Source organism: Carassius auratus, chromosome 9 (genome assembly GCF_003368295.1).
Source record: "Carassius auratus strain Wakin chromosome 9, ASM336829v1, whole genome shotgun sequence".
Lineage (NCBI taxonomy): Eukaryota > Metazoa > Chordata > Actinopteri > Cypriniformes > Cyprinidae > Carassius > Carassius auratus.
In genome coordinates, this window is record NC_039251.1 from 19,657,900 (window position 1) to 19,672,419 (window position 14,520).

A 14,520-nucleotide genomic window follows, 5' to 3' on the forward strand; every position below is an offset into this window, starting at 1 on the left:
TATTGATGGTTTTACACGTTTGTACCCAATGTTACCTTCAATAAAAAAAAAAAAAAAAAAAAAAAAAAAAAAAAAGGAAAAACTCAAAGACCTCGTTCAACTCACGTCTTTTCTCCCCTCCTTTCTCTCGAACTTTCTTTCCCGTCCCCGCTAATAGGAAAATCTGATTGGCTTACAAACTTGTCAGTCTCTTAGTTGTCCAATGCACATCAACTCACAACCCAAAATGATGTTTGCCACGTTTTTCACCTGTACTCCCCAACCAAACTCTAATAAAGGAAAGGAAAAAATACATATTAAACATTTCCAATAAAAATAAATAAATAAATAAAATAAAATAAAAGCATTCTATCATAATTGCACCCTCAGGAAATATAGAAAATCACAAATATAACATCAGGGTTACATGGCCAAGCAGGATAATAGCTTGTTTTTTGAAGTGTGTATGAGTCTGCATGTGTGTACCATATTTTTGGGACAAATCTGAAACCATAACTGAGCTAAATCTGACAAAATATAGTAAATTAAATGATGATGAGTTCCCACAAAAAAATAATTGCCATTGCCCTTATGACTGGATGCATTTTTTAAATAATGTTGATGTCTTAACTTTCAGTGACCAGTGGCTATCAAAAAAAATAATAATAATTACAATACATTTTTAACTATTTATTATTCAGTAGGCTCCGTGGAAGAAAAAAAAATGCCTGTGGCAACATTTCTACAAAATCCCATTATGTTGCTTCATGTGTATTTCATGACACTTTCAAAGTTAAATTTCCAGTCAGGGTCTCGGAAAGCATATTTAATTTCATCCTGAACAGATGAACATCAATCTGGCATTGTTTTTACTTTGTTAGGTTTTTGTGTACTAGGTGTGGACGATAATAAAAGATTGTCATCAGTGTCAATATCACAAAAAACTAATAGCCTAAAAATAAAAAGACAAGTAAACCGTCATAGATTAAATAAGAATTCAAAAATTAATTACAAACAACAGAAAAAAAAAAAAAACTAAAACACTGCATATGCTTCACTGTGTAAATTAAATAATTGTTTCTTCTTATTAAAGTTACAAAAGTGGTTTATTCAAGGGCAGTGAGAGCTTTTCTTTCTTTTGTTGTTTGATTAACATGAATGACAGACAGCAGGAATATTAGGCTGCTGTCACTTTAAGAGTTGCCTTGATCCAATATACTGTTACACATGTTTTCTTTCTCAGCTGTTTGGTTTCACTTAAGAACTAAATTACTGTGTTTACAAGGATACTTGTAAGGACGGCATTTTGACACATACAAGTGTATATGTATTCAACCGTTCAAGGCATATAAGGTGCCAAAAATAACTGTGTTCCTGTGTTCAATACTCCTGTGTTCTATTAGCACCGTCTTCACCTGCATGCACCTCTCTGACAGCACTCAGAAACAGTCTATTTGATAACACGTGCATTTAATAAAATTAGTTTTCTTTTGCTGCTGATTACGTTTTAACAACTTGAAATTACTTGTTCTTATCACAATCCTTAAAAACATGTGCAAAGGATACATTTTAGTGATGATGCAGCACAGCACAGTAGCATGATAGAAACGATAGTCCAAAATCTCTACCAGTTATTCACATCTACTGGTATATCACCCACCCCTATTCCATACTTAACATAGCAGTTAAGAAATTAAATGTCCAGTGAGTGGTGCGAAATGTGCTCTATTGCATTTTTTTTTTTTTTATGGACCAACTATACCAAATCTAACCAAGTGTTTAGAAAGTAAATGTGAGATAAAAGATAATTTGCTGAAGCAACCGTGTCTTTTTTTAGCTTTGGATCACAAGTGCAGTGCTGTATGAGCTCCCAAGCAAGTATACTATGTCTGAAATCCATACATATGGAGCTGGTTATGTAATGCAAACATGAAAATGTACTAGTTTACAAATCATGGACTATGTTAAAATAGTTCTGAGTTCATACTATGGTGTGGAAACATTTTTCCTTTTATTTATAATTTGTGTTAAGAAATAACTTTGTTTTACTTCCACTAGTGTATGCACGTACATTTTTATTAGTTCCTTGAATTATTTAGGGTTGAATGAATTATAGCATTATTTATTTGCACACCCTGTTTGCATTGGTTTTAGTGAACACAATCATTCATATAATCTTAAAAATGCGGACATGTTCTTAACTACACCACATATCTGGATACATTTCTGGTTATAACGGCATTATTTGATCTTTGTTTGATAAATAACTGCTCCCATGACCAATAGAAAATATTTTTCTTTGGAAGTGCTAACTGCGGCAGGCAAATAGCAGTGAGTTATTTTTAATAAAGCACAATCTGTAATCCTATTTTACATAGAAAGGAGGTGTGTTTGTGTTGAAAAGAATGACAATGACTTAATTCGAATATACATTTGAATTTGAATACAATTTGAATGTGCTATTCCAGCACAGTCTGCGCCTGATTAAACTGAACTGCGGGTGGTTTGTGAATAAGACGCAGGGTTTTACACCCTAACAGCAAATGCAAAAGTGCTCCAGCTCACATTTAGGAAAGTGGCGATGGCTATTCATATCCATCCAGAAGATATTACAACCCAACCCAGATCTATAATGCAGGTGTATGATCAATAGTGAATAGTTAAGCAGCCATTACTGATGTGGCACAGGTGTCAAGTGTTTAAAGTGGCCACGACCCTAATGAGAATGAAATGAAAGATATATTTCAGTGTCTATGCAGATGCTTGTCATTAGTCCTTCATGCTGCTCATTAAGTCACTCCACTCTTTTTAGTCTGTGAGTGCTGTGGCAACCTAGAGACCACCTGTGCCAGAGAACCATCAGTGCTGCATTAACAGCAGCTATTGAGCTTCGAGTGTTGCTCTGGAACACTCTATCGTCATGGTGACATGACGTGGCAGGGGATTATGCCAGAGCTCTGCTGTGGAGCCGTTTGGGAGATTGAGAGGTTTTAGAGAATCAGGGAGAAATTAGTGTCTGTGTGTGTATTCTGATCCCATTTATTTTGGCTTCCCTCTCTGTCATCCGGATCTATGGAAAACAAACAAAAACAAAAGAGGAACAATGAAGACAATCATATACAAACCTATATAAAAAAGACTACTGTATATCTGAAATTCTAACATAGCTAGGGCACAGTAATACAATACATTCTATATTAACATGTGAAGTTGCTTGGTAACTGTAAACAGCCTAAAGTCAGATTTGGGAATTATGTCATGTAATAAATGTAGCTATTGGTTGAAAATGGGTGTGTTTATAACTATTAATTATCATTAACTATGGTATAGTAACAATAGAACATGGCCTCTCTTGGCTTTATTGTTTTATATGCTTCAGGCACATTGAATATTCAGTCATATCCAAACTGCTGTTTGGGTATCAATAGTCACCTTCTTTTAGGGCCACTAATCTAATTTTATTTAATCAGATTTTAATCTTTTTTTTTTTCTCTCCCTTGCCTCCTATGAGATAATGGACACACAACCACGGCTATTCTTACCTGTTTGGATAATAGGTTAGAAACACACGCTGCTATTTATAAAATGCCTCTGATTACCAATGGTTTACTCAGTGTGTGCCTCGTCACAGCTCTAGAACGTCATTGCTGAAACTCAATGGGAGTTCCTCTCAGATTTGATCACCCCTGCTGCTTCAGATGTGATCCCTCTCTCGTGGACTTTTTTAAAGTCTCTGTTCAATGTGTCTGTTCAATTTTCTTGCTCTCTCTGTCATCTCCGCTCGTTTGAAAGGACTCCAACCTTTCTGCTCTCCTCTAAGAAAAGTGGAATCCATCTGTGTTTACAAGTGATTCAGTGGAAGTTCCAGTTGCATTTCATTGATCCTCATCACTGTTGCTCAGAAATGTCTCAACGAAGACATTCCCTCAAATGATAATGTGAAGATAGCTTCCATTAAATATCATCATAAAATGATGATCAAACGATAATAGCCAATCATGTAGACCTATTGCAATTTAAAGAGCCAGTTCAGGTGGTGGATTGCAGCAGTGGAGAGATGCTTTACAGTCCCCAAGAGTGGACAAATTTTGTGGGTGCATTTATGCTGGATTTGGAAATTTTATATTTTATTTGCTTCAATAAACAGCACTCTCAGCAGGTGCAATTCATTTTTTTGTGTATTCCCCCATGACCGTTATAACCGTTATAAGTGTTTTTTTTTTGTTGTTGTTGTTGTTTTTTTAGTGTATAGTACAATAAAGAAATGACAGGAAATTGATGTGGGTGAATAGATAATTGAATAAAATGACAGTACTGTGCAACTGTGTCTTAGCATGTTGGGACACATTAAACTGACTCCTAATGCCACTGCCATTGTCAACCCTTTATAGAACGACAAGTGTCTGTGTGTTCCCTCTTTACTCTGTCTTTGGTTTGCTTTTGTCAGTTCCATTTCTTTTCCATTGGGTAAATTGGCTAAGCTGAATGCAATGCTCAAAAACCACCTGGCATTGCTCGACTTTCAACTTTGGCTTGGTTTGTAACGGAAAAATTGAATTTTGTCATCATTTACTCACTCTCATGTCATTACAAACCCGTATAAGTGTCTTTCTAATGTTAAACGCAAAATATTTTGAAGAATTTTAAAAAGCCAAACAGTTGTTGGTCCTCATTGACTTCCGTAGTAGGCAAAGAAATACTATTTAAGTCAATGGGGACCATCAACTGATTACCAGCATTCTAAAAAATATTTAAAAGTATAAATATTTAAAGTAATATATTTGAAATGACATGAGGGGGAGGAGATTATTAGAAAATTTTCATTTTGGGGTAAACTATCCCTTTAAAGAGGTCATGAACTGCTTTTTGTTTGAAGCAGTCAAAGTTGTGTACCTAAAGGACTTTTGTGTGTGTGTGTGTGTGTACTGTTCTCTGAGGTCCACTTATATTATCAGGATTTTTGCATAAAAAAACATATTTAAGAAGTAATATTCTAATTTCTGTCCTGTTTTTAACCCCCCTCATCAGAATGCTCGGTTTGAAAAAACGTGGCAGACTGTAGACTCAGAAGTAAATGCACTCTGCTATGATTGGCTAACAGTTGTGTATGTTTGCCAGCCTACATCCTTCATAGATGGACACTGGAGTGATTTAGGTTTAAAACGCATAAATACTCAATACATACCAAATTATCTGTTTAACAGAAAGCAATAGAGACCACATAATAAAAGCAGTTACTTACACTTGTGTTGTGACATTAATGTCAGATTCAATATACTCGGCACAGCATTGTCTTTTAGTTTCGATCTTTCTTGAAATCATCTAAGGTTACGTTATGTAACCATGGTTCCTCAAGAGAACGAGATGATGCGTCAGAGAATGCTTTGGGGAACGCCTCCAGTGTGACATCTCTGGATCACGTCTATTAATCAGGCCAAGACATCATAGGCAGGTGACTTCAGAGACCAGGAAGCTTAAAAGCACATGTGGTGAAGCCTGCATTCAGCCTCAAGGGATGAAGCAAGCGCCAGCAGAGATGCCAGAAGTGTTGCACTGCGAAGCAGCGTCAGAGGACTCATAAACTAAGGAAATGGCATCTACTATCCACTGACTGGGGGTCTGTTTAGTAGCGGGGAGACCTCTCTTAGGGGGACCGTAGCAAATGAATAACTGGTCTGCCCTTCTCCACAGGGCAGCTCTGTGGACACAAACAATTAAGCTTCTTCTGGTCTGGCTCCCTGAAGGGAGGAGAACTGAAGGCCTGGATTACGACAGGCCGTGGTGTAGAAGAGGGGACCTTAGGGACAGACCGGGTGCAAAATCTATATAGGACGGGGCCACGGAGAGGGCCTTTAGGTCCCCAACGGGAAAACAGAAAAAAGACTTTATAGTGGGAAGGCGATCCGAGATCTCCTTGATAGGCTCGAAGGGAGGCCTACAGAGAGCCTCTAACACCACACCCAGGTCCCATGTGGGGGACACGAGAACAGACCGGAGGCCTCAGACTCAGCACACCATGGAGAAAACGTGTAACTAGGGGGTGTCTGCCCACTGACTGGCCACCAAGAGTGGCATGGTAGGCCGCTATGGCTGCCACATAGACCTTCTGGGTGGAGTGGGTCAACCCTGCGGAGAAGCGGGCCTGCAGGAACTCCAGCACTGTACCAATTGGGCAGTTAACTGGGTCGAGCTGGTGGTCTCCGCACCAAGAAGTGAAAAGCTTCCACTTCAAGGTGTAAAGTTTCCTCATTAAGGGTGCTCTGGATTGGAGGATGGTCTTAACATTCTCAGTTGAGATACCGGAAGCTACAAGTTGTGACCCCTCATTAGCCACACTCATAACTTCCACAGCTCCACCTTCCACATAACTTCCACCTGAGCCTGGCCAAAAACTCTCCAAATCTGCTTCCCCACCTCGGTGTGAAGCCACCATTCCCCGGGCCTTGGCCCCTGCCTCAACAGGATGTCTGCTCCTATTGAGATGCCCAGGAATGTGAACTGCTCTCAGTGAGAGGAGTTAACCCTGGGACCACGCAAGGATTTGGTACGCTGGTTCCCACGGGGAATGCTAGCAAAGGCTCCCTCCACAAAGAGATCCCTCCTAGAGCAGAGAACATGCAGGGCATGCTGCTCCCTCAAAAGCCAACACTGCATGCTCCGCTCCAAGGTAAACAACACACAAACTGTGAGTATCCCCACCCGAAATGTAGCGCGGACAGGGAGGAACACACAGTTTGAAATGCTGCTTGTCCTCGACCAGTTTATGTTTGGTCTTAGAGGGTGCTTTTGACATGATGGGAATGACAAACAACACTAAATAAAACTTACAAACAAATATTGAAACAGTACACAAACATAGAGCTTGCTAAAGACAGAAGGCTAAATGCTGGCTTCGCCACGCGTGCTTTTAAGCTTCCTGGTCTCTGACATCACCTACCTATGACGTCTCGCCCATCCATTGGACTGGTGACACACATGATTCAGAGATGTCATGCTAGAAACGTTCCCCAAAGCATTCTCAGAAGCGTTCTCCAACGCAGCTCGAGTTCCTAAAGAGGAATGTGCATCAAATTGTTCCATGTTTGCAAAGAAATCCACAGTAAAATTAAGTGAACTAAGGGCTGAGTTCTTACAGACACAGTCTGGTAGTTCATTGAATATTAAGTTTATCCACTCTTTCCTAATGTTGAGATCAGAAGGAAGGCAATGCAAACAATGTTTTTCCACAGCTTGGAACTGCAGTGTCTTGTCTTGTCTTGTCTTCAGAGCCATCTTTATCATTTGATTTCTGCATAGACCTGCATTCGTCTCGTTATTTAAAAAGGCAGTTATGTAGAAGCAGGCGTTGATATTCTTCTGTGGAGGCGGTGCTTATCCACAATGTTACGTCAAAAAGTGGTGCATTCCACAAGCTGTCATTTTAGCAGATTGGCTTTTATATAAACTGTGCTTAGACTAATGAGAAAATTTTGAATTCTGAAACTTACAGGATGTCAACTTTAACCCCTTTAATGAAATACATCTGTCCATGGTGACTTTTTTCAAGTCTCTCTGAATGTGTATACACTAAGTTTGTTTACAATGTTCTTTATCAGAATATCTGTGTTAAAATACACTGTTCTGCATTTTTGAACTGGGGGAGCAGCCCACAGTATTATAGTGATTAGCTTCTTTCCTCCGTGACTGCATGTGGCCATTTCTGGCACAGTACAGAGCAGCTGGCTGCTGAATCAACCCTTTATCAATTCAAAGACACACTGATTATCATCTGATCAATCAGATTATTCCAAACAAGACAACTTTTACACTTTCTTAAGAAAATTTAAGTGGTGTCTTCCTGTGCAAAACTTGCTCGTCACTATGCCAGAGGGTTTGGTTAGCAAGGAATTGTTATGCAGATGCTAAGTTTTTCTGATTGGCTGTTTTGGATGGTTGCTAGGTGATTGCTTACGATATTGTCTTTATCATATTCTCTTTTTTAAATATTCATTTAAATACTCCTAACTCAGATTGCACTTCTCCGAGCCACATGATTCAAGCTATCATATGACAATACAACACTAAGGTCAATAAACAATAATGATGACTATATCAACATGCAATATCATTGCCGATAAAATATGAGGCTAAAATGTATTTTAAAAAATTATAAAAACTATACAGAAATGTAGTTTTATTTTTATTGAAAAAAGGAGAAAATGTATTGTAGACTACTGTACGATTCTACAACGCGTGCTTTCATGTGTGCGTTGCCAGGTTTCAAGAGTTAAAATCCCCAAGTCAAAGCCTCTCTGTTAAAAGGATTCATTTTCTGCTGGGGTTTTGCTTAATTTTTGCAGGTCTGGAAACCATGCATACATGCTCGCTCCTCATGGAAGTGCCGATGATGATCAAGGATTGTCGTGTTCTGTCAGAATGGACTCCACAATATTGTTTGCTGAAGAAATGCATTTACTCAACTGCTGTTGTTTTAAATGATTAGTTCACTTCCAGAATAAAATGTACTCACTATCATGTCATCCAAAATGTTCATGTCTATCTTTCTTTCTACAGTAAAAAGAAATTAAAGGGGTCATTTGATGCTTTTATTAAAGATCATTATTTTGTGTATTTGCTGTATCAGAATATGTTGACATGCTTTAATGTTCAAAAAACACATTATTTTTCAAATACTGTACATTATTGTAGGTCCACTATGCCCCGCCTCTCTTAAATGCATAGTTTTCTACAAAGTCCCTCCTTCCAACAAGTGCAGTTTGCTCTGACTGGCCAACTGACCCAGTGTATTGTGATTGGCCGAACATCGCAAGTACTCGTCGGAAATGTAACGCCCCTTTCCATAATCACGTGCTTCATCAATACACACACACACACACACACACACAATGTGCAAAACTCAGCATTTGAACATTGAATAGCAAACACTTAAACTAATAACAAAACCTACTTACAGTAGCTGATTCAGAAGCGCCAGCTTGTTGCTTTGCTGTTCTGTTGGAAATAATCTTAAAGATTCCTAAATGCATCTACTTTCGGAAGTCCAAATAAAGTGTTTTTACTTTCTCATAGATACACACAGCATCTCCCTGACATGGCTGCTTCAACACTAACTGTGGTTACTGAAACCACACCTTCTTTCTTTGCGTGAACACTTGGGCGGCATTACACAAATCTTTCCACATAGTGATGTAGACATGTGTGTGGCAGAGTCTTAACTTTGATAAAGAATATCTCTTTGGATTTGAGACTTTAGTCTTTGTAACTTTACAGATCTTCTTTATGCACCAAGAACTTGTAACACTCCAAAGAGAAAGGGAAAATTGAAATCACATCATATGACCCCTTTAAGGTTTTGGTTTTGAAGAACATTTTCCAGGATTTTTCCCAGAAAACATCACAACTCATATCCTTTAAACAGAGCATTTAGCCTACGTTATCTGTTAGAAGCCCATGTATCTGTCAAAGCATCTGACAGGGCAAGCCACTTTAAACTATACCTGTTAATTTCAAATATATATATTGTAAATCTCAATATGCCGCCCAGTACTATTTGAAATGCAATGCAACCTAAACATAACCAAATATCTATTTACAAATTACTGTTAGCAAATTTCTTAAAAGATGACAACAGTAACAAAATAGCAACATCTGAGGAAGCACTGTGTTTGTGTATGCATATGCATGCATGTGAGACAACGAGAGAGAAAAAGAACAGACAGAATGTGACTCAACCATCAAACACAAGGACAAAGAGCTAAATCAAGCCAATTTATTTGGCAGAATAAAGGTTCATAAAAATGCTAGAGCAACAATATTGTCATTATTCCTGAACAACAAAACCAAAAAAAGCACCGCTAGCCAAGAGACAAAGACAAATTGCTCCATAACAGTACAGGTACAGTGCTGAGTGCTCCAGCATACAATGGATTTGAATAGCATCAGTCCAGTGAGGAGCTGAAAATAATTGAAAATAACTGTTTCTCAAAATTCTCCCTCAACATCATCTTCAATGGCTTCTTTTGTCTGGCAATGTAACAGACAGATTTAGTGAGCAGTAGAGGTCATTCCACTCACACACACACACACACACCTTGAAATGTTAACAAGGTTTTAGCTTTAACATGTGACTCTGTCCGGAAACAGTGACATGACATTTAGTCAGATCCACAGTCTGACTAATAGTACTAATACTTCCCACAGCAAATACAAAGAGGACGGATGAGCAGAAGAGAGTCACAGAGAGAGATGGAAACTGTGAAGAGGGTGCCATGTTTCTCTCATGCACACTCTTGTGCGATCTTAACCTCTCTCTCTTTCTTAGTTCTTCAAAGCCGCTGCCTCGGCACACAGACAACAGCCTGAAATGCAGCGTGACAATGACATTTAACTGTCAAGCTCCATCAGAAAAACACATTTCCTATTCCTACTAGAATAGTAAACACATCTTCAAACTCTATCATGAACGAAAATGAAATCTTTTGTGCTAAACCATGCATTTTTCATGTGTTTGGACCAATTATAAAATATAGGGGCAATTAAATTAATCCACAATGTCATTCAGCAAACCATTCACATGAAAATAACCTCATCAGTGCATACAAGGCCACTAATGATCAATTAACACATCCACTTTAAGTACACAAATAGCAAATTACACTGAAATTAACATTTCCCCGATGAAACATGACAGATAATGAATCCAAGGCAAATTAACAGCACAATGTTGAATGATAAATAAACATGACCATAAATATATAACAAACGTGAAAATGAAATATCAGAACAGTAAAAATCAGTGAATTAAAATTTAAAAATGCATTTAGAACAGTGGCAAGTAAAAAATTACCATGAAATGCCACAAATACTGTAAGGTTCGAAAGTCACTTTGAGCAATGTGTATGTTAATACACCTTGCTTTATGCAAGCAATGTTTCAAGAATAAAATATAATTGGTTTGAATGTTACATGACTCAAGAAGTTGTTATATAATTTGAAAAATGTCCATAATTTGATTTTGCTGAAGTGTTTATTATCATATTATACAGTATATCATAATTTAAAGGGTAACTGAAGTGTATACAGTAAGTTGTCTAGTCTAATCACATCTGCCTCAAGGTAGTGACATCAACACGAATGTGTGCTAGGTCTAGTTCATAGGCATTTAAATGAAAATTATGTAACCGACTAGTTGACTACTGTGTTTATATGCAAACCATTTGAAATAAACCATTTGAATCAACATACACACACAAAAATAACATAAGCATTCACGTTATTAACATTAGCCAAAATACAGTTTTAGGTTCTCCAAAACCAAAATAACTGCTACACCTTTCTCATTTTCAAAGAGCATAGTCCACTGCAATATCCACTTTGCAAAATATTTTATTTTCAAAACATTACATTAACATAGCACTAATTTGAATTTAGACTTTGTAATATATAAATATATATTAGTGCTGTCAAATGATTAATCGCATCCAAAATTAAAGTTTCTGTTAACATAATATATGTGTGTATACTATGTATATTTATTATACACATAGCCAACAATACATTGTATGGGTCAAAATTATTGATTTTTCTTTAATGCCAAAAATCATTAGGATAGACCATGTTCCAGGAAAATATTTTGTACATTTCCTACCATAAATATATATTGAACCTTAATTGTTGATTAGTAATAAGCATTGCTAAGGACTTCATTTGGACACTTTTAAAGGTGATTTTCTCAATATTTAGTTTTTTTTTTTTTTTTCTCAGGTTCCAGATTATTAAATAGTTGTATATTGGCCAAATATTGCCCTATCCTTAGAAATACTGTATATACATCAATGGAAATCTTATTTATTCAACTTTCAGATGCTGTATAAATCTCAAAAAAAAAAACACAAAAAAAAAAAAAACATGGTTTTGTGGTCCATGGTCACACAGCCATAGCCCCCCCCCCCCACACACACACACATATACAGTATGTTTGTGTGTGTGTGTGTATGTGTGTGTGACTAGTCTCACACATCATCCCTAGACATTGTACCTTCACTGCTCCAATCATGTTGATTTTGATGCTGATTGGATGGGGTATACCAGAATATACTTCAAGATGGTGTCCTGATTTTACAAGATTGTAATGCGTTTTTATGCTAATTATGACAGAAACAAGTCCTGAATGTGAACGGCTCATGTTCACTTTAAAAACAACAGACAAAAAGCAAAAATATATAAATATTTATATCATAACATTAAATTATAAACCTAACATTGTGCCATTCTCATCAGTTGCCACCATCTTTGACATGATATCAAATGATGCTTCTTGCTGAGGTCAAAGTTAATCAATCTGATCTAATCCATGTCCGACATAGCACTGTTCCAGTCATTATTTTCAAGGAGGTGGGGAAATCCTGAAGTCTGTGGTTGGAAAAATTCCATCTTCGCCTTATTAAAATCAATCACATCTGTACATCAAACTTTTCCAGTGAAAACACTTATCAATAACTCTTTAAATGGTTTAGATGCACTGGTTGGAAACTACTGCAACCTGACAGATATACACACCATGTCTTGTGAAATTGAGATTCCTACAAGCGTACCACACATTACTGCTATTCAGAAACAACAGTGTGAGTGAAAGCTCACATCCAAGCATTACTGCCAACATAATTAATTACTGCTGTCAAAATCGAAGCAGACTCACCATACACAATGGTCACCATGGAGACAGGCATGACCAGAAGTCCCAGAAGCATATCTGCCACTGCCAGTGACATGAGAAAGTAATTTGTGGCATTTTGCAGTTTTCGTTCCAGATTGACAGCCATGATTACTAAAATATTCCCGGTAACCGTAATAATGACTACAACCAAAATCAGTAGCGCAGCCCAGTTTTTCCGAACTAACTCCTCTTTGCTTGTCTCGCCGTTGCACCTTTGCCATGACAGCGGTTCTGTTTTTTCACTGGAAGTGCTGCTGATGGATACGTTTGGAAAGAGAGATGCTTCAGTGTCAGCCCAACTTCTGTTACAGCCAAACGAACTGTTACGAACCACATTACCCAGCATGATGTCCGGACTCGGTGTCCAGGTGTCAGGGTCAAAGGGCATGAGGTTTGAAGAGGTGAAGATGCTTTTAGGCACAGGCTTTGAAATGTTGGCATACAAGTTCATAATGTCCCTTATTAACACTGTTAGACTCTCAAAGACAAAAGTTTGTTACCTCCCAAGTTTGGTTAGAGGTCATGTATCCTTCTTTTCTTTATAGCATCTTTGATCCAGCCATTAAGTCCAGAGGTTTGCTTCATTCTGTCCTCTTTAAAATCCTGAGGTCTTCCTGCTACTCTTTTACTGTAACCAAAAAGCCTGAAAAATTGAAAATGCAAGGTGTAACAATTAAATGTTCCCATAATTCGTGCATTTCTGAAGGTGCAGAATGTGTTGTGTCTGTTCAGTGAAGTCTTCTTGCTCCTCTCTGTTCTCGTTGTCAGAACACAACAGATTTTACGAACTGGATGACCTGATAGTTGAGCGCACACTCTCTCTCGTTCCCTCTCTCCGCTCTCTCTGGCAGTGTGCGGAGCTAGCAGATTCTGGTCCTCCTCAAGCCAGTGATCATTCTGTTCAATCCAGCTGTGGTGAGAGAGAGAGGGAGAGAGAGACTGAAGTGTGAGTCAGGGGTTTAGTGAAAGTTCCTCAGGTGTTTCCTCTTTCTTTTGCACCTGCGTCTGTAACTACCAAGACAAATCTTATTTAATGTGACAGGCGACACATATACACGCTCCACTTGCTTCAGGCCCAAAGAAAATATGATTGATAAAAATAGGCAAGATTAGGAAACATTTAGACAAAGATATTAGCACAATCTTACAACAAGAACTCAGTATTTTCATCCATCCATCTATATGTCCATCTATCACTCTATCCATGCATATATCTTTATATCTATACATATATTTATATATGCAAATGTCTTATCTACCTCATCAGTCCATTCATCCATCTATTCGATGGTCATACATCTAAATACAGTATCTACTGAAAAAGTCTATCTATGAACGTCTTATTTATCCCTCTTACCACATTCATCCAAATTTTCTTCGGTCTATGCATACATCTACCTATAAATCTATATCTATCCCAATCTGTCCACATCATGTTCCATATGTCTATTTATCTATCAATCTGTTTGCTGATCCATCCTTCCTCCTTCCACCTACAGTACTGTGCAAAATTCTTAGGCCACTAGTATTTTCACACACAAAAAATGGTTTTAAGTGAGTTATTTCTATATTTTGCTGTAGTGTGTAAGTAGGAAATATCAGTTAAAATTTTTGTCTGGAATACTGTAACATGAAGAAACAGAAAAAATTGAGACAGTCTCAATCCAAAAAGAACTGTGGCAATGTCTCCAAAACATTTTCAAGAAACCTACCTGCAAAGCTACCTGAAAAACAATGTGCAAGTGAACCTAGGACAAAAGTTTTTTTAATGCATAGTGTGGTCACACCAAATAACTTAATAGAAGTTAATAAAAAAAAAATCTATT

The 14,520-nt window shown here is 37.6% G+C and overlaps 1 protein-coding gene across 1 annotated transcript in view; it reads right to left on the minus strand.

Moving 5' to 3' along the window:
* The window catches only part of LOC113109360 (5-hydroxytryptamine receptor 2A-like), a 37,606-nt gene extending 24,092 nt beyond the window's left edge, over positions 1-13,514 (minus strand). Inside the window, exon 1 of the mRNA XM_026272975.1 lies at positions 12,677-13,514. Coding sequence (XP_026128760.1) covers positions 12,677-13,145 — 469 coding nt within the window. The 5' untranslated portion in view covers positions 13,146-13,514. The remainder of the gene's footprint in view (positions 1-12,676) is intronic.
* Positions 13,515-14,520: the final 1,006 nt, after the last annotated feature.